Below are 21,475 nucleotides of genomic sequence, written 5' to 3'. Positions count from 1 at the left end.
CTGCTTAAATTAACTAACCTATACAACGCTCTCATCCTCGGTATACGTTAATAATTAGATATAAATTGAAATCAAAATCACGTTCTACATATGGGATTTTCGAATATTTATTCTTTATTAAAATTGATTATGAATACTTGAATATAATACATACACTAGTCACCTATAATTTAAACGAAAGAAAATTAATCGTGGATATCGTCGCGTTGACAGGATATTGCATGAAATTTGAACTCTGTCACAAATAATGGAAACGTGACGATAATTGGGCCAGCGTCGGAATTAGGCGTAATTACCTTACACCTGTCGCGTCCGTTAACATGCTTCACGTGCATTAAGTTTGTAATTGACGAAGATTGCGAGTATCCAGGTAGCAAAATATCGGGCCAGTTTCTCATTGAACCTGCACGCGATGTACACCAGCGGCCAAAAGTATTGAATCACTTGCTAATTTCTACCAAAATCCCGTAACTACATTATACTGACCCATTAATAGAGAGCTAATAGGATAAGCTACCAAAATTTTAAGATCGTGTGGCGTTGCTTCCCATGCTCACCACTAGAGGGGTTGCTCTCTCACAAGCGCTCGACCGACCCTTCGGTTAATATACAGAATGTTTGGCCATCCCTGGGAAAAATTTTATTGGGGGATTCTAGAGGCCAAAATAAGACGAAAATCAAGAATACTAATTTGTTGATGGAGGCTTCGTTAAAAAGTTATTAATGCGCAGGATTTCGAGGGTATGTCTATTCACCAAAAATGATTGTAATTGACCCCCGCAATCGAAAATAATTTTTTTAGAACGATTTGAAGTTTTTTAATTTTGTCGGAAAATTTCACATCTTCTCGAATTTTTTTCTAGAAAGTGGGTAGGATTTCGAGGGTATGTATAATGACCAAAAGTGATTGTAATTAACCCCCGCAACCGAAAATAATTTTTCCAGAACGATTTGAAATTTTTGAATTTAATTCTTAATAACTTTTTAACGAAATTTCCATCAACAAATTGGTATTCTTGATTTTCGTCTTATTTTGGCCTCCAGAATCCCCTATTAAAATTTTTCCCAGGGGTAGCCGAACACCCTGTATATACAATCCTCGATCGACTTTCCAATACCTCAGTTGTCTAAGGTAGGACGAAACGCACCCTCTCTTTTCTTTTTCTGTCCCTTGAATCTATCCCTTGACGATCAAAATAATAATTTTGAAAATATAATCAAATCAAGTTCAAAGAAATAGAAGTTCAATTATGTTTGATTATTTTAATTGCTTAAAGGCCACGAAATACCTCGTTCGTGGGTGGGACGGGGTTAATTCGCGCGGTGGTTCCAAATTTTTGGCACACAGTGTACGTACAACGAGAGTCGATCTTGCGGGGGTGACGAGACACGCCCCCCCTCCCTCTTTTGTTTTTTTTTAGGCAGAACGGACGGCGCACGTGCGTGGCGTCGCCTCGCGGATGCAACCGTCGAATCGGGCTGGCTTCCCGCCAAAACGAGACCGTTAATGTGCACGTACATGCAGAAACATCCATTCAAACCGCGATCTTCGGGGGGAACGGGCCGCGGAAAAAACAGACGACCGCGAGAGGCTGAGTCTCTGACTAAATGGATCAACGACCGACGAACGGCGTGAGAAACGCTACGTTGACTGAACGGATCAACAAATTACGACGCTTAACGCGCCCGTCGAGGCCATTTATGCGATCGAAGCAGACGGTTCGCGATTAGATCGCACCTAGATCTTCTAACCTGAATGCTAGAGCACTTTTACTTTCCGACCAACACAAGCAAGGAAACTACTGCGATCGACAGATATTTCGAACATATTACTTTACGTAAGGAAATAGTTTTATATTCGCTAACCATGATCTGACTATTTGCGAATCAAAAATTGTTTCAAACGTTCGTTCGATACGAAGATAAATACCTATCTTTGCGTTTCGCGCGAAAATAAACGAACGTCATTGTCCCTCGTGCGTGACGCGTGGTAACGGACCCTCGAATCAGACTTCAAAAGCGGCAGATAACGAGTGTGCGACTTCAAAGTCACTCCGGGTAGTGGAGGACCAAGATAAATGAATTTTCTCTGAAAAGGGGTGAAACGTAACTCCATGGCGTTAAATCGTATGTAGGCCAGTTGCAGTCGCGAACGTCGTTGCAGAATCAATCGACGTTGAAAAGGTTTTGCGAGGGTCGCGAAGGGAGACGCGAAAGAGCAACATCGGGAACGAGCCCGACACGCCACGGTCGCTTTGAAATATTTAAACGAGCCACCGTGACCGCGGTGAGCGAGACGACGCGAGTGCCTTTATTTTGTTTGTTGCGCGGGTGCTCATGGGAAACGTGGATTACTCATGAATTGGCCGAACGCCAATTCTATACGCGACACGTCCCGTCAAAGGGAGTCGTTAAGTTGGTCTGTGTCCGATAAATCGCTCACCGGTCTTGTTTTTCCACGCTTCCGTGGCTCGCGGATCGGTTCGTTGCATAGAATCGACGTTTCTCCCCTCGTCGATCGACTATTCAACCACAGGAAACGAACGTTCGAGTAGAATTCTTTATCGGCGTACGCGAGAGCAGAATCTGTCTAGAAGGGGGTCGATCGAACATTTACTGAAAGGCTGTACAGGTCAGGCATAGTTCAGAGCGTAACTTGATACAGAAACATTTGAAGCAGACGCAAGATTCTCTATAATTCGATATAAGTTTATACGAGCAATGGGTCAAGGAGTAGTTGTCCCCTTTACCATTAGCGCCGCCAACGTAGAAACGGTGAAACACAACTACACGGAGAAGTATTTTCTATTTTTGGTCCAGTGAATAAATTGGATTGCTTCGTCAATTATGTATCGAGCCAAACGAATCGAACGGTCAAATGGAATTTTTTATTACTTTAGGTAAAGAGTGTTATGAGTAAAAAGAACTCTATAAAATTTTAAACCGACAAATTCGGGTCGAATCGAGATCGAAATTATGCATGTTCCGCGTTGGACGTTTTCGTTTTCGTTTTCGTTTTCGCAAGATTAGCGTGCACGTAAACGGGCGACGTAAACGATCGATATCCAGGAACAATAGATCGCGAATTTACGACGATGTTCGCGTTTTCGTGTAGCTGGTTACCTTTCATCGATGTCACCTGCCTGGATCCATAATTCTCAAGACGCGGTGGTTCGAGCGTCTGCGACGCGTCCGCGGCGATCGTCCCGTCGATCGGGGTCACGAGGATCGAGGACGGCTGGCTGACGGGTTGTCGTCGTCGTCGCCGGCGACCCGGACGCGGATGCACGTGGTTCACCAACGCACGGCGACTTGTCGACCGAATTTCGAGGTCATAACAAAACGACGGTCTCGCCGGCCGGTCGCTCGGCCATATTGTCGTTCCTCTCACCCCACCCCCCGGTGCTTACTCGTCCTCCCTATGGAGCCGTTGGCAAGTCCGTCTTTTTCCCATCCTCGTGGCCCCGTCTTTCTCGCGCCCGAGCCAGCCCAAAAATCAATGAGACGCAACATGCGCCCTGACATCCACTATTGCGAAATACCGACCGAAGTGTCCGATGGTTCTTTACCACGCGGGCAAACTCGTTTCCAGACGTTACTGCCAGTTGCCAGCAGCGCTCGTGGCTGCTTCCACTCCGTAAACTCCAGTTAGGTAGGATACAAACGAATTTAGGTTTAGTTAGGCAGGCATTTATGCACCTTTCATTGGTTGCACTTTCGTTTGTTTCTTCTTCGACCAACGATCGTGTTGGTTACAGGTTTTTATTAATGGAGGGTGGTTGGGAATCGGTTAAGGCGGGTCTCCACTCGCAGCAACCTCCACGTGGTGAGACCTGGGTAATATTATTTAGCGTTTAATTAATAATCGTATCACTCGAAGCTGGGTAATGCAATTATTAATTAAAAACTAAATAATATTAGCAAATTGGCTACGATCCGCCTTGCATAGGCAATTATAAATATAGAGCTTCTTCGCTAGGTTAGTTTTGATTCTCACTGATTCACCAAAGATTCTAGAGTATCGCCACAGGTGAGGTACACGAGTAGATTTTGCACACAATGTATTTTTTCGGCCCATTTTTATGGAATCTCGAAACCCCATTACCATTTTCGTGTCACTCGCAACATTACCAACAGTTTAGAAATGAATTTCAATCCCTGCCCATCGATACTAATTCAATGAATAGTTTCTTCACTGACGAGGACGCTAAAATCACCTCCGAATTTTTCGCTCGGCATGGCAATTGTTCGAACTGATGCACAAAAAGACACGTATTAACAAAAATTAACGAATAGAAAATGAGTAATACTACAGATACGGAGGTTATACATATGTGTCTTGATAAATCTAAAAATTGATTCATAACAGTGTTATCAGACGGCAGACCGATGTCCAGAGTAAGCTTACTCCTCCATTTACACACCCCAATTCATAGCCATGTCTACGTGAGCTTAAGAGCTTTGGACAGCTTCGAGAATTCTAGAAAGAAGGCGAATGTGTCAACCTGCATACGATTTTATTTTCCAACCTATTACGCATAAACGAGGTAAAGAATAGACTTATCGCAAGTGGGATGAACGCTATCGCTGTACCATGAGTGTCCTATAACATGAGATACACTCTTCCAAAGTGGAACAAAATGTTAAAAAGATCATGCATCAAATTGTAAGGCGACCCTCGTAAGAAGGCTTTAATCTTCCTAATGGTTTTAATGGGTCGATGATCAATGACTGACCTATGGTCACTGGTGGTCAACAGTGAGGTTGATATCAAGGTCAGCGGTCCAGTGAAGATCCAGAACTGGTCAAGAGATGGGACCAATCGAAATAGCGTTGTTCTTTTGACCAAGCGGTTCTAAACTCTTCACGTTGACGTAGTCTCCCCACTCTTCGACTTCCCCACTCGAAGACTACCGCTGGACAAATTCTTCAGTACCCCTGGAGCATCCAGGGGGATCGGGTCTCGCGGGCCGAAGTCAGGCCATTCGTGGAGTGCCGACCACTGGGGGGACCAGGAGTGACCAGGACTGACCAGGGCTGACCAGAACTGACCACTACTGACCAGTGCTGACCAGTGGAGATCCGACGACTGACCACTACTGACCACTACTGACCAGTGCCGGACCGTGATGACCACTGGTAAGAACTATTTAAAATTGCTCCCCCCACTTCTATTTTGTCGTTTGATACCAATTCAATGTTATGGAACTGTCTAACGCTTTTGCTAAATTACGAATCGTTTCTTATGTTACAGCTGGACCTCTGGTGCTGCTTCCTTCGTAATGGTAACTAATGCTCAACAAGTAGTAAGTTCATTTTACTTGTTTATGTTATTATCACAGAATTGACCAGTTTATTTTATTTGTTTGGTCATAATTCGGTGTTGTTTTACTGCCCGGTTTTATCTGGTTATTATGTGTTCCTCCTCTATTTCTACTTCTGCCTTATTTTTTGAATTGGCATAATTGTGTTGGATCATGTACCATTTTTGTTTGCGTATTATTTTATGTATTTTGTTTGTATATTATTTTATGAATTTCGATGTCACTAATTAGAATGAGATTTCTATTTTTGTTCTATTTCGCTAAGATATTTTGTTTAATTCTTGGGTATTTTCATTCTTTGATTTCATCGTTGGATTTTCAATTCTGCGTTGGATTTTCAATCTTTGTTTCTGTTCGTCTTTGAAATTTGTATGATTCTTCGGACAATTTTTGTAGTCATTTGCTATTTTACTTCGATATTGTACTCTCGTTACGCAAGTATAGGTAGAATATTTTGTTCGTAACATGTGTAAATTTTGTACATTTCCTTAGGTAGGTTTAACATCGAGAATCTTATAGATTCTCACTTTTAGGTACATCAGCACGACTAATTATTCCATCGCTTCGTCTAGTTTGCATGGTGTTTATTAAATTTCCTTTCGTATGTCACTAATATGGGTATCAATTTTAGTTTCAGGTTATTCGCAGGGACATCGAGGGAGTACGCCACATCCGCCGAGGGACATTTAATTCTAAGTCGATTAGATTTAAGCTTCGTCGCGAATCTTAAAATTAACGTCGAAGATTTCTTTATTCTACATATTTTCGCGTTTTACCAAGCAATTATTCAATAAGTAGCTTCTCGTTTTCTCGTTCCCTCGTTCCTAGCTTCGGTCACCGCTGTTTCATCGATTGAAACATGTGATCGGCCGTGTATCGGGTCCGAAAGATCTAATCGCCTTCCCTTGGTAAGCTTGATTGAGGGAAAACGGCACTTCGCTGGAAGGTGTGGAGTTTCCGTATTCTGCGGAAACGCACACCTTCCAGCGGAAGTCGACCCTGTTTCAGGTACTCTCTCTTTTGTCAGACAACCTAAGTCGGGTCCTTCGGGCTCCCGGCGGGTTGCGTTGGAGAAATGGAGACCTCGACTCGGGGTTGCAGTTCTCTGTTTTCTTGTTGAGATCGAGTTAGCAAGGGCAGTAGGTTCGATCCTCGGATCCGCTGCACGGTTCAGCGTCGCGTCGCGTCGAGTCGCGTATCCCACGATTTAGCTTCATCCCTCTTTTTAACCAGATAATTGCTTGGTATAACTAACATCCAAGGAACTTTGTTTCCTTCTATCGTCCGAATTTTAGCTTCAAGTTGACTAGACTTGAGCTTCGACGTTAATTTTAAGTCCCTATTGTATGCGTCTCCCAATATTGCCAAGTAATTATTTAACAAGTAGCTTCTCTCGACTCGTTCTCTCGTTTCTTGCTTCGGTCACCGGTGTGATCGGCCGTCCAGTTTGTCCGAAAGATCTAGTCGCCTGCCAATGATAGATCGATTTCTAGAAATAGAAATCAATCTACCAAGGGTAGTGTTGATTCGATCCGAAGATCCGCTGCACGGTTCAGCATCGCGTCGCGTCGCGTATCCCACAATTTAGCTTCATCCCTTTTTAAACAAAATAATTACTTGGTATTTAGACTTAAGTCTTTAGTGTAGCCGCGTGTCCTGCCAAGTAATTATGTAACAAGTAGCTTCTCTTTGACTCGTCTCTGGTCCCCTCCGATCACCACTGCTTCCATGTAGAAAGCAAGTGATCGGCCGATTAGCTGGTCCGAAGGGTCAGTTGCCGTCCTCTAGCGAGACGATCCAAGGGAAAGGGTATTTCGGCCTTAGAGGGGATCAGGGACTGTTCCTGTCTACGGTAGCCCCAACTCGGGATCCCTCTCTCTGTCAGACATCCCGAGTTGGGTCCATTTGGCTCCCAACAGGCTGCTTGGGGGAAATGGGGAACCCGTGTTGGGTGCGTCGATGCCCTTCCCCTTCGATCGGACTTGCCAAGAGGCAACGAGCTGGCCCTTTTGACCTCGCTATTCGGTTCGCGTCTCTCGTTCCTTGCACTATTGCATGGTGCATCGCGTCGTATCGCGTCGCGTCGGGTCTCCAACAATTTAGCTTCATCCCTCTTTTAAACAAAATAATTACTTGGCATGACTAATCTAGTTTCTAAGGATGTAAAAGGGAGATCGATGGAACTTGTATTCCATCTATCTCTCTTCGGGTCTCCACTCGCAGCAACCTCCACGTGGTGAGACCTGGTAATCGGTGTCACCCACGATAGAAAAGTTATTCTTCGTGGGTGACACCGAGCTAATGGCTGCGAATTTAGAATTGTTTTTTGATATAATAAACGAATTTAGATTTATAGTTAGGCAGGTGTTTGGTTAAGCATTATGTTAGGCAGGTTATTTTTATTTGAAGACAAATTCTTTTGAAAATTCTTTCAACTCTCTTCGTTTGTTTCTTCTTCGACCAACGATCGTTGGTCACAGAAGATCTTTATTAATTGAGAGTGGTTGGGAATTGGCTAGTGTGGGTCTCCATTCGCAGCAACCTCCTCGTGGTGAGACCTGGGTAATGTTATTTAGCGTTTAATTAATAATCGTATCACTCTCAAGTAGGTAATGCAATTATTAATTAAAAACTAAATAATATTAGCAAATTGGCTGCGATTCGCTTTGCATAGGTCATCATAAACATAGAGCTTCTTCGCTAGGATAGTTTTGATTCTCATTGATTCATCAAAGATTCTAGAGTATTGTCACAAACGAGGTATACGAGTAGCTGCCTATCAATACTAATTCAGTGAATAGTTTCTCAGCTGACCGCCATCCATGAGAAGAGGACGCTAAAATCACCTCCGAATTTTCAGGTCGGTATGGCAGTCAGATTGGGCCGCGAAAGTTCATAAGGTGGAAGATCTACTCGTATACTTCGTCTATGGTGCAAGGTCTACTCGTATACCTCGTCTATGATACAAGGATAATTGCCTGCAGTTGGTACGTCGGAGGGGAAGGGTTGTGTCGGCTAGGGAAATTCGAATGTCCGTCGGTAAAGAACAAATGGCGAAGCAGAAAATCGATGGACAGCTCGGTGGAGATAATTCGCGGCGTCCTGAGCGTACCCTCGGATGGTGTCTCCGTGGTCGGTAACGCAATATTGATATTTTCAAGAAAAAAAGAAAATCACACTCTATGCTCGCTTTAACCGGTATTCGACAACCATAATGGGATTGATCTATCACGGAGGCATAATCCCGAGAATGAGCTTCGATCGTAGATTCTTATATTTCTTGGGAAACCTAGTGCAGCAGTTTGATTGCGAAATTCGCTATCGTAATTTATTCTTACCTTGTCCTCCGCCTCGTCGGCTCGACCCTCCGCTTCCAAGACCCGCTGCTCGAGCTCAGAGAGCTGAAAACAGAAAACACGATCGTTTACGCACCGTCGAGCTTTGAAATTATTACGTATAATCTTAAAGACACCATCTTAAAAAAATAAAATCCCTTTGCAACCGACTTCGTACAAGTTGGTACAGGTTATATTCCCTAGATTCGCGGTTCGGTCCGCTGCGTGGTTTCAGACTAAATTCCCCCGCGAAACGAACAGCCACGACAAGATTACTCCGACACCTGCATTGTTCGCAAACAATAAACGGTCAACGTCCATCGAAATGGCAGTCAGGTGCTAGCGAACAGCCGGGCCGCGGTGTTTCGCAAAAATGAAATATTCATAATCCGCCGTCAGCCGGCACCGTATCGAGAAGCATTCTCGGTAGAGTCCACCGGAAAGAGGAGGGGGGAGGGGGCTATTTTCGCGTCATGTAATTTTCCACGAAGGAGGAAAAGTTTCATCAAACTCGGTTAAGTCCATAGCCGACACGTAGTGCTCGGCCGACGAGAGTTTAATGGATACCACGGACTTAAGCGGCTCCTGGAAGCCTGCTTGATCCGCCAAAGATTGATACGCGCGCGTCGCGGACTGACGCGTCTGTATTTCCTCCGTCTCGTCCCCTTGGAACGTCGAGAATTCCACCCGGGAGAAGGGAAGAAAATTCATTTACGAACCAAGGGACGAATTACGCCTCCTTCGAATCCTTTTAATCCAAACGTAATGAAGATTTCGAGAAAATTGTTCGCAGACTGAGCGGAGGAATAAATGTAGTCTGGACGTTAATCTATTATTCGGCCGTCTGCTACGTCAGCAAACGTCTCGTATAACTGTTCGAATGTAAGACGACTCGCGATTATCTCGATGCGTCGGTTGACCTTCCTCGGATCGAAAAACAATGGGGTCCCCTGTTTGGGTGACCATAGCGCGAGGCACCGTGGGAACAAAGCCAGGCAGCGAGCAGTTGTGACAGCGGTCACAAGCTTTTTTCAACGCGTTCCAATGCATCGCTACATATCTGTAATATCACAGATTAGTTTGGAAATGTTTCTCATTTCCATGTTAGCTAATATGCATGTGTTGGAAATATTTCTCTTTTCCTCGTTGGCAAACGTGCACACCATCTTTCGTTTTAGTATAACAGTTGAATAGCATTCGGTACCATGTATGGAAGGATTAAAATATAACCTAGAAAGTATATGCATCGTTTTATCGTCTAATCCTATAACCTCCGCTACAATTAGTTACCACCTACTAAACTTCTCTTCTACTCAGAATTCATGCGAAAAAGACTATGATTTGATAGTATTCTTATACGTGGAACGCAATAAAAGTAAAAACAGTGAAATATGTGAACGTTTTGGAAATATTTCTCTTTTCCTCGTTGGCAAACGTGCACACCATCTTTCGAATAGCGTCCGGTACCATGTAGGCGAGGATTAAAATATAACCTAGAAAGTATATGCATCGTTTTATCGTCTAATCCTATAACCTCCGCTACAATTAGTTATCACCTACTAAATTTCTCTTTTATCTCAGAATTCATGCGAAAAAGACTATGATTTGATAGTATTCTTACACGTGGAACGCAATAAAAGTAAAAACAGTGAAATATGTGAACGTTTCGGAAATATTTCTCTTTTTCTCGTTGGCAAACGTGTACACCATCTTTCGAATAGCGTCCGGTACCATGTAGGCGAGGATTAAAATATAACCTAGAAAGTATATGCATCGTTTTATCGTCTAATCCTATAACCTCCGCTACAATTAGTTACCACCTACTAAACTTCTCTTCTACTCAGAATTCATGCGAAAAAGACTATGATTTGATAGTATTCTTATACGTGGAACGCAATAAAAGTAAAAACAGTGAAATATGTGAACGTTTTGGAAATATTTCTCTTTTCCTCGTTGACAAACGTGTACACCATCTTTCGAATAGCGTCCGGTACCATGTAGGCGAGGATTAAAATATAACCTAGAAAGTATATGCATCGTTTTATCGTCTAATCCTATAAACTTCGGCTACAGTTAGTTACCACCTGCTAAATTTCTCTTCTATCTCAAAATTCATGCGAAAAAGACTATGACATAATAGTATTTTTACACGTGGAACGCAATAAAAATAAAAACAGTGAAATATGTGAACGTTTCGAGCGCACCGATCACCAATGGCCGCCATGTCAACCAGTCGAACGATCAATTCGCATATAGATGCATGATTCTAATGATTCTCGCGACCTCGATTACTCGTCTCGTTTAGAATATGTCAAAATGTAAAGAGGAGTAAGCTCGAATAAATCGGAAGAACCGAGAGTATCGGCTTGAAATGGCCGATCCATGGCGCTCGTCAGTCCGGACACGCGTCTGTTTCGCAAATTGCTATTAAACGCGCGCAAATAGCGGTGCGTTACATCCGCAATTGGAATCGTACGGGGTTGGAACGATGGACAGCAGTTCCCGCCTTTCACAGTGTCAATTACCGTCGAGCGATGAATCGTTCTCTCGTTAACCAGCGCCGGGCGCGATAAATACTCTCGTTATTTGATCGGCGCCCGCGCCCTTATTGCATAAACAGTTTCGGCGCGGAATAAATTTCAGAGGGTTTCGTTAGGGAGGAGGGGGAGGATGGACGGACGACGGAATTCCGGGGTCGCGGCAATAACGGGGGCGGCGAATTCGCAAAGTTTTCCAGGCTCGTTTCGCGCGCTGCGAACACGACCGTCGGCCGCTAGCCAACGGGTGATTAATTAAAACGGAGGTTAATATACGGGTCGAGGGCTCGACTTTAAGAGCAATTCATACTGTCCCGGGGGTCAACCACGGAATACTTTTAAGCCGTCTCTAACGCTGGATAGGATGGAAAGAGTACGTCGTGGAGGCTCCGTGCTCCCGACTCTCTGGGCCAGCTTTAATGGGCTACCCTGCTAATTCCGAGGAGACTTAAATCACGGACGGCGGTGTCGCGTATCGGAACCCGTCTCTCGAACGGAATTACCCACTATTCTGGTGAATGGCCGACACGCGCGGAAAATGGGGATCCTCCGACCGGCTGACGAGCCTTCTGGGACGCCGGGACCTACACGCGACACGAATCGCCATTGCGCGAAATTTTGCCAGTCTCGGTATCTCGGATTCCATTTACTATGACTTCACAGCTAGCCACGATCGAGTTTCGGAATTAATCTGGACGATTTAACCCTTAGGTTAACAACCAAAATAGTCACGGTAATTATTTTACTTTCATGTTTTCTCCTACGTTCTTTCCAGATCTTCCACAAACATACTTTCGGTAAAGAATTTTTTTCTCGAAAATACGGCGAGTTTCGAGGGTATGTGTAATGACCAAAAATGATTGTAATCGACCCCCGCAACTGAAAATCATTTTTCCAGAATGATTTGAAACTTTTCAATTTCGCCAAAAAATTTCTCTACCTATTCGAATTTTTTTCTCGAAAGTGCGTAGGATTTCGAGGGTATGTCTATTGACCAAAAGTTATTGTAATCGACCCCCGCAACCGAAAATAATTTTTCCAGAATGATTTGAAACTTTTCAATTTCGCCAAAAAATTTCACTACCTATTCGAATTTTTTTCTCGAAAGTGCGTAGGATTTCGAGGGTATGTGTAATGACCAAAAGTTATTGTAATCGACCCCCGCAACCGAAAATAATTTTTCCAGAATGATTTGAAACTTTTCAATTTCGCCAAAAAATTTCACTACCTATTCGAATTTTTTTCTCGAAAGTGCGTAGGATTTCGGGGGTATGTGTAATGACCAAAAATGATTGTAATCGACCCTCGCAACCGAAAGTAATTTTTCCAGAATGATATGAAACTTTTCAAATTTGTCGGAAAATTTCACTACCTATTCCAATTTTTTTCTCGAAAGTGCGTAGGATTTCGAAGGTATGTCTATTGACCAAAAGTTATTGTAATCGACCCCCGCAACTGAAAATAATTTTTCCAGAATGATTTGAAACTTTTCAATTTCGCCAAAAAATTTCTTTACCTATTCGAATTTTTTTCTCGAAAGTGCGTAGGATTTCGAGGGTATGTCTATTGACCAAAAATGATCGTAATTGACCCCCGCAACTGAAAATCATTTTTCCAGAATGATTTGAAACTTTTCAATTTCGCCAAAAAATTTCTCTACCTATTCGAATTTTTTTCTCGAAAGTGCGTAGGATTTCGAGGGTATGTCTATTGACCAAAAGTTATTGTAATCGACCCCCGCAACCGAAAATAATTTTTCCAGAATGATTTGAAACTTTTCAATTTCGCCAAAAAATTTCACTACCTATTCGAATTTTTTTCTCGAAAGTGCGTAGGATTTCGAGGGTATGTCTATTGACCAAAAGTTATTGTAATCGACCCCCGCAACTGAAAATAATTTTTCCAGAATGATTTGAAACTTTTCAATTTCGCCAAAAAATTTCACTACCTATTCCAATTTTTTTCTCGAAAGTGCGTAGGATTTCGAGGGTATGTCTATTGACCAAAAGTTATTGTAATCGACCCCCGCAACTGAAAATAATTTTTCCAAAATGATTTGAAACTTTTCAATTTCGCCAAAAAATTTCTTTACCTATTCGAATTTTTTTCTCGAAACTGCGTAGAAATTCGAAAGTATGCCTATCCACCAAAAATGATTGCAATCGACCCCCGCAGCTAGAAATATTTTTTTCAGAATGATTTAATTAAGTAGGAGAATGAGCCAGTGCCCAGAGACGAAGGATCTCATCAGCGGGGGAGGGTTGTGTTGCAGTTAGTGGCATCTGGTGTCGAAGAGGGTGGTGCGTAGAAACGGAGGGAAAAAAGTATGTATGAAAAGAGGAGAGCCAGCCGTGTTGAGAGTCAGAGGGAAAACGTAGAAACGTTCTTCGAGACGCGGTAGGCGCGGATTTCCTGGGGCGTTCGAGTCTCGCGACTCGAGAATAAAGGACGTCTCGACGAGGGGGCGAGGACGGGGTACATTAGCCGCAAACGGGACTGCTCCCCCGTCGTAGTGTCGTTGGAAGGAGGACGGAGGATCTCTCAAACTGTCGTCAGCGTGTTTAAGCTTTCTTTCTTTCCTTCTGGCCGTGATTCGGCAACGACCACGGTCGGCTCCGTGCAATAAAGGCTTATGAAAATCCGTTCTTCGACTCCAGGAGTCGACCGACACAGCGTCTCCTTGCTGGGCGAAGAAAAGAGGAAAGGAGTCCTTCGTCCCCGTGAATAACCAAAGAGACGCCGCGCTGTGTCTTTGTGTACGTTTGAACGAACGACGGACGTTCCCGTGGAACATCAAAGGGACTCTCTTGGTTAATTTAGGGTGTCGAATGATGCATCGCGATAACGCGACGGAATTCGCGTCGAGACGGTACTTTCGAGGTTAGGTTCGGGGATTTCGTAATGGCAACGCTAGGTTTCGGTTGTACTTTGTTACTAGGCGCCATTTTATTTGGAAACTTTTCTTGTATTTTTTAACGCTACAGCGAAACTTCTGCACTCGCAGCTTGTTAGAGTCAAGAGCAAAGGAAAGAAAACGGCGTGGATATTAGGAAAGTTTTTCGAATCACGTAAACTTTGGGGAACGAAATTACTAGAATACGATCCTCCATTTTTTATTTGTCATAGACAAGACGGTCTCTGCACGTTTAACGCTAGATTTACGAACATCGATTGCACGTATTTTAATTGGAACATATATTTATAATTTAGTGTTAAAAAGATTTCCTTTCATCTTTATAAAGAGAGAGTCGGAAAAATGTATTTTCCAGCCACCGATCCGCGACATTTACGAATCGCCGTTCGTCGTGGATGGCGAACAAACAATTCGTCGGGGAACGAATTCGTTTCTGTTATCCCCGAGGAGAGACACCACAAAGATCAGAGACGAACAAAAGGTTAATCGCGACGTCGTAAATTCCACGGTATTGTCCCTACGATCGAAAGGACAGCCCTTGGGGGTCGGCGGCGCACGCGAGGATGATTAAGGGATCTGTTCGAAGATAAGAATAAAAAACTGATTTCCTACTTTCGCGTTTCCTTAACGTTTCGAGCAAACATTAGCAACGATACAGGATTCTGATTCCAATCCTAATTTATAAGATTCCTTGATCTACTTCCTCCATTATTATAATTCAATTTAACTTGCAATATTACTTTAATTTGGAAGGTGCAAGAGAGTTTTTGAAACATTATTGAGAAGTACTTAAAAAAAATAATATCAAGTGACGAGTTTTGTGATTACGATTACTAATAATCTCGAATACGTTGCCAATGGTTTTTCTGGGGTGAAAAAGATTCTATAAACACGTAATATACCATTCTTTCACCAGAAGAAGGCACAGCGTGTTTACATCCCCACTCCTGTTGCAGTCCGCTGACTCACAGGTATTGGTCGACGAAGATCGGTGACAGCCAATCAGTAGACTGCAGCAATAGCAGGGATGTAAACACGCTGTGCCTTCTTCTCGTGGAAGGACGATAGTATTCCCGGTGGCAAATGGGATTACATCCCTAAAGAGCAGGACGAAAGGCGTGGGGCGCGATGATTGCGCTTCGTCCGATAAAGAAGCATCCTTATCGTCGCGGGCGCGTCATAAAAAATCGGTAGCGTGTCTAATGAACACCGTCGATTGCCACGGAATGGAAAACTGGGCCAAAGGCTACGGAAGAGCGACGGACGCGTTACGTAAAAAAAAAAGAGGGAAGGCTCGGGGCTCGTGAAACGAGGGGAAAAAGAGGATCGGGCGAGAGACCACGATAGTGGAGGGGTAGGGACCAACGATAACTTTCACCCTTGACGTTCAGAAGGGTGGAAAACCGTCGGAGAAACCACGGAACGGCAGGGATTGGTTCGTTAATGTTATCGGTCGGTCGCGTGATGCGAAACATAAAGCATCTCGTGCCTTCTTGAGTTTCGTTTCTCTTTGCGCCGCTGGATTTATGGCGAGGCCCCGGGGCTTGTCGCGTGAGCGAAAAAGAACCCACGGGGGTGGAAAACCGCGCACGATACGCTCCTGCGTCCGACTGATCGCGTTTCATCGGAAAAACGCGCCAGAACTAACGATTTCAAATTTTTGTGTTTTTAACGAATCCTCCATCAACAAATTGGTATTCTTGATTTTCGTCTTATTTTGGCCTCTGGAGTCCCCCATTAAAATTTTTCCCACGGGTGATTCAAGCAACGAAGATGAGTTTTTAGTGAGAATTACTAGTAGGAACATATGGAATCAATAATGTTTTTATATAAATAAAAATTATATTGTTTGTAGAGTGTCATTTGACTTGCTATAACTTGGAAAAAGGTCAATGAATCATTTTAGTTTAATTAATTTTAATTTCTCGTGGTTTCTTGACATCCACGTCCAGAACCGATCATTCGCGACACGCAGAAGCAGTTTGTCCGGGTCCAGACGGACGGAGAGTCGGAATTTCGAATAATTTCTGCACAAAAAGCTAAAATCACACAGCTGATATATCGGTTCGACGCTTAAAAATGTAGAAAAATCCTGGGTATTTGTCTGCCGCGCGAAAGTGTTGAAACGGACTCGAAGGGTTCGCGTGCAACCTGGAAGCGGTGCTCGTGGAACACGTTCATTTTTTATGAACCGGTCGGAAGGGCGGGGTTGGCAAGTCTTTACGGAAGCACATTAGCACTTCATGGGTTCCGTCGGTCCCTCCGAAGAGTGCTCTTTCCGCGCGGCGGCCGCCGGACCGAAATCCCACCGCCTACGGATCGCTCTCCTGTGCCTTGTATATTAATTATTTCGAGCGGAAAAGGGTAGAGTCGTGGCGGTTTCACCCCCGGGGGAGTAAAACCAGAGAGCAAGAAAATTACGCCCGACCCGCTGGCGACGGTGTCGGCGTCTGCCAGTCGCCCGTTGACCCAGATTTTAACGCCCCCGACGTTCACCGTTATTACTCGTCGTTAATGTTATTAATTAATACAGCCGCCCCCGCGCGCGCGTAGTCGTCGGGATCGCGGGGCTCCTCTGCGAGATTTATGAAGCATCGCGCGTCCCATCGACGGAGCCCCGGCGTTAATAAACGACACCCGACTGATGAACAGCCCGTCCGTACTCGCGCGTCTTGATTTATTTTTCCGCGCTCCTCGCGGTTCGCGCGATCTATCACGTCGTCGTTGCACGACCGGCGGAATCCTGGATCGTAATTGAGTGTCTGGGATGCGCGTTCCTGGCGCGAGCCATTAAAAAAAGCGTCGATTTTTGTTTCTACACATTTGCCTTGGAAACAAACCGGTCTAATATTTATTAATACATGGAGGGAGGAGTGTAGTCAGCATCCAATTTCGTAAAAGGCCACCTTGGGTGCTCGCCGCCAGAGGGACCGGGGCTCTCTCGCAAGCACTCGACTGGACACAGTCTGTTTACTATACAGGGTGTTCGGCCACCCCTGGGAAAAATTTTAATGGAGGATTCTAGAGGCCAAAATAAGACGAAAATCAAGAATACCAATTTGTCGATGGAGGCTTCGTTAAGAAGTTATTAACGTTTAAAGTTCCGCCAATACTCAATTTTTTTCTCGAAAGTGGGTAGGATTTCGGGGGTATGTCTATTCACCAAAAATGATTATAATTGACCCCCGCAACCGAAAATAATTTTTTTAGAATGATTTGAGAAATTTTTTTTTCGCCAAAAAATTTCAGCACCTATCCGATTTTTTTTTTTCGAAAATGGATAGGATTTCGGGGGTATGTCTATTCACCAAAAATGATTATAATTGACCCCCGCAACCGAAAATAATTTTTTTAGAATGATTTGAAAAATTCTTTTTTCGCCAAAAAATTTCAGCACCTATCCAATTTTTTTTCTCGAAAATGGATAGGATTTCGGGGGTATGTCTATTCACCAAAAATGATTACAATTGACCCCCGCAACCGAAAATAATTTTTTTAGAATGATTTGAAAAATTCTTTTTTCGCCAAAAAATTTCAGCACCTATCCGATTTTTTTTTTCGAAAATGGATAGGATTTCGGGGGTATGTCTATTCACCAAAAATGATTACAATTGACCCCCGCAACCGAAAATAATTTTTTTAGAATGATTTGAAAAATTCTTTTTTTGCCAAAAAATTTCAACACCTATCCAATTTTTTTTCTCGAAAATGGATAGGATTTTGGAGGTAGGTCTATTCACCAAAAATGATTGTAATTGACCCCCGCAACCGAAAATAATTTTTTTAGAATGATTTGAAAAATTCTTTTTTTGCCAAAAAATTTCAGCACCTATCCGATTTTTTTTCTCGAAAATGGATAGGATTTCGGAGGTATGTCTGTTCACCAAAAATGATTATAATTGACCCCCGCAACCGAAAATAATTTTTTTAGAATGATTTGAAAAATTTTTTTTTCGCCAAAAAATTTCAGCACCTATCCAATTTTTTTTCTCGAAAATGGATAGGATTTCGGAGGTATGTCTATTCACCAAAAATGATTATAATTGACCCCCGCAACCGAAAATAATTTTTTTAGAATGATTTGAAAAATTTTTTTTTCGCCAAAAAATTTCAGCACCTATCCAATTTTTTTTCTCGAAAATGGATAGGATTTCGGGGGTATGTCTATTCACCAAAAATGATTATAATTGACCCCCGCAACCGAAAATAATTTTTTTAGAATGATTTGAAAAATTCTTTTTTCGCCAAAAAATTTCAGCACCTATCCAATTTTTTTTCTCGAAAATGGATAGGATTTCGAAGGTATGTCTATTCACCAAAAATGATTATAATTGACCCCCGCAACCGAAAATAATTTTTTTAGAATGATTTGAAAAATTCTTTTTTTGCCAAAAAATTTCAGCACCTATCCAATTTTTTTTTCGAAAATGGATAGGATTTCGAAGGTATGTCTATTCACCAAAAATGATTATAATTGACCCCCGCAACCGAAAATAATTTTTTTAGAATGATTTGAAAAATTCTTTTTTTGCCAAAAAATTTCAGCACCTATCCAATTTTTTTTTCGAAAATGGATAGGATTTCGGAGGTATGTCTATTCACCAAAAATGATTATAATTGACCCCCGCAACCGAAAATAATTTTTTTAGAATGATTTGAAAAATTCTTTTTTTGCCAAAAAATTTCAGCACCTATCCAATTTTTTTTCTCGAAAATGGATAGGATTTCGGAGGTATGTCTATTCACCAAAAATGATTGTAATTGACCTCCACAACCGAAAATAATTTTTCCAGAACGATTTGAAATTTTTGAATGTAATTGTTAATAAGTTTTTAACGAAGCCTTGATTTTCGTCTTATTTTGGCCTCTAGAATCCCCCATTAAAATCTGTCCACACCCTGTATAGGAACAGGAAGGTCAGTCGAACGCTTACGAGAGAGACAGGAGCCCCGTAGCCCTCTGGTGACACGAGTACAGGGAAGGTGTCGCCACCACACAATGCCTTTCGAACCGACTACAATGAGCCGCTAAAGAAATTAAACAAACGGCTCTATAAAACAGGGGTTGTTTAAAAATCCGCGATTGGCGTGGTATTTGTACAACGACATATAGAATAAGTAATAGATAAAAGATGGTAACGACGCCCCCGTACCTAAACGAATGATATCCAAAGTTATCTCCGTTCGAAACTTTCCCTGTTTAGTTTCTGCAGGTAATTTCCAAGCAGTGTTGACGTGCGTGTGTAATTTATGTAACGTACTCCCTTCGCGGTTGAAAGAAACCCGAGCGAGGAAAGGCCAAGGGAGGAAAGTAGCATTGGGTCTCTTTCGCCGTGACCGAACGCAGGAAATTGTCACTTTCGGGTGTTTTGCCACACGGTGACTTTCCAAGTTAAATCTAATTCAACTTCCAATCCCAACTTCCACAATTTTCCGTCGACGCCGGAAGTTCCTCTGCACGAGCGTGCGTGTCACCGCGCGAAGCAAACAGAAAATCGCTTTAATCCTCTCCGGTCTTCCCTAGTAAACTTTCCACGCGATCGATCCTAGATACTGTATTGCATCGACGAGAAAGAAGATGCATCGATGCATTAGCCGTGAAATTTCTTGATTCTCTTAATCGTTACGTACAAGTTTCAGGAGACTGTTTTTATGGTAAAACTTTATGGCCTACGTCTCTCGAGTATATGGGGAGGATCTGGTGTTTGGAAGGGTGCTCTTAGGGTTCCTAAGAGCAAGTCTGATTCGTTAATGAGATCTTGCTAGAAATTCTGAAGCCAGTCGTTACGGTTTTCCGAGCTCGGAGTTAATAGTTCGCAAAATATTTAACGTCGAAGTTTTGGCAGCTGTTTGCCCGTCGAAGTGCAAACATAGTTTTCAAGTAAGCGGGGTGGTTGGCCTGTTTTGGCGCAGGTTTCACCGCTGTTGGAGCTTTACCAATAATGTATGTTCTTTTTTCTACTGCAATACTCTTCCACTACTGCTTTATTTTTCACAGTATTTTCATTATAACTTCTGCTGGTTTAGGTCGTTCAATTTACGGAAGGCATTTTGTATTTTAGTTTAACCCTAATAAATATTTCTTCCTCGTAGACGCAACGCAATAAATATAAAAATTAATTATATCTCAACAATGTTCAACGATTCCTCTAGTAGGCATTGCAAAATAGCTGACGTCGTCTTAGCTTTCTAGGGTTAATTATCGTTAATCAGTCGAAGGTGGTCCAAAATCAGCCAAAGAAGCGAATAGTGAAAATTAACATTGTCTCGTGACTTCTAGTTGCGCCTTTTTCCTTGATCCGTGCACGGTTGAAGTTCCCAAAAGGCACATCCTCCCGACCGGATGCTACCTGTTGTACCGTGCTTGGTTTCTCGGACCCTGCTTCGTGAAATTTCTTCTTGCCCCTTGTTGTCATTATTACCGTTATTATCGTCGAAGTTATCGCGATAAAAGCTACTTAGACGGGCCTCGGTTTCGACCCCGGCCACATTGGGACTCCTCTTCGTATTAATTGCTCTTTGGAGAACGCCAGACGCCGACTATCCCCCAACTTCGCGTTTGTTTCAGGTCCTCGACGATGCTGCTTGCCATATTGAAACAAACTGAATAAAAACACCATCACCAGCATAGATTAAAACAAACGACGCGAAAAATATTAAATATTCGTACAACATACTGCGACGGAATTATATTTTTTGGATGACCAACACGACCAGACAAATACCACTCCGTCACATCGCAAACATTACGATTCCTAATCCTTACACATCCTGAACCTCGTATAGTATACAGGGTGTTCGGCCACCCCTGGGAAAAATTTTAATGGGAAATTCTAGAGACTAAAATAAGACGAGAATCAAGAATATCAATTTCTTGACTGAGATTTCGTTAAAAAGTTATTAACAAAAAAAAACAAAATTCTAAATGAGTCAAATTGGCTTAGTCCGTACATCTAGTGTTAATAATGTTCTGGATACGAAAAATTCTTACTGAATAAAAACAGAGATGGAAATAATCGACCAGCTGTTATCAAAGGGTAGAATTGGTCGAACGACGTCTGTAAATATTCTCGACGGACATCGCTAAAGAAATGGCGCGGTTGGGCCGTATCATAAACCCAGTCTTTTCAATGTCTCGGCGGCAGGGGTGGTTTTTCTCGCACCCCGGGAAATCAGGGGCACGCTGAAAAATCTGACCTTATCTTTCACGCCCTATTTTTACCGTTTCCAACCCCGGAAAAAATTCTCCCGACGCGTCCTGCTTTGAATAAGTAATGCGCGCTGGGGAAGCCTCGATCCTCGGGAATCCGCTCTGTTTTGCATCGATCCTCGGCCATCCCGTTCGTTTTGTATCTTTTTTCATCAA

At 42.8% G+C, this 21,475-nt stretch overlaps 1 protein-coding gene across 14 annotated transcripts in view; it reads right to left on the bottom strand.

Moving 5' to 3' along the window:
* LOC143345790 (uncharacterized protein CG43867) overlaps positions 1-21,475 on the bottom strand; it is a 166,867-nt gene that overhangs the window by 15,123 nt on the left and 130,269 nt on the right. For 12 of the 14 annotated variants that reach the window (XM_076773229.1, XM_076773301.1, XM_076773263.1 and 9 more), the window contains one exon: positions 8,663-8,725. The exons of 1 other annotated variant lie outside the window; for it this stretch is intronic. In XM_076773229.1, the coding sequence (XP_076629344.1) occupies positions 8,663-8,725 (63 nt within the window). Of the gene's footprint in view, positions 1-3,123; positions 3,625-8,662; positions 8,726-21,475 lie in introns of those variants that run through there. One more of the 14 variants, XM_076773352.1, reaches the window with a different exon arrangement.

The sequence above is a fragment of the Colletes latitarsis genome, chromosome 2, assembly GCF_051014445.1.
Source record: "Colletes latitarsis isolate SP2378_abdomen chromosome 2, iyColLati1, whole genome shotgun sequence".
In the NCBI taxonomy this organism is placed as follows: Eukaryota; Metazoa; Arthropoda; class Insecta; order Hymenoptera; family Colletidae; genus Colletes; species Colletes latitarsis.
The sequence above is the reverse complement of the archived record's forward strand: the minus strand, read 5'-3'. Positions and strand labels throughout refer to the sequence as shown.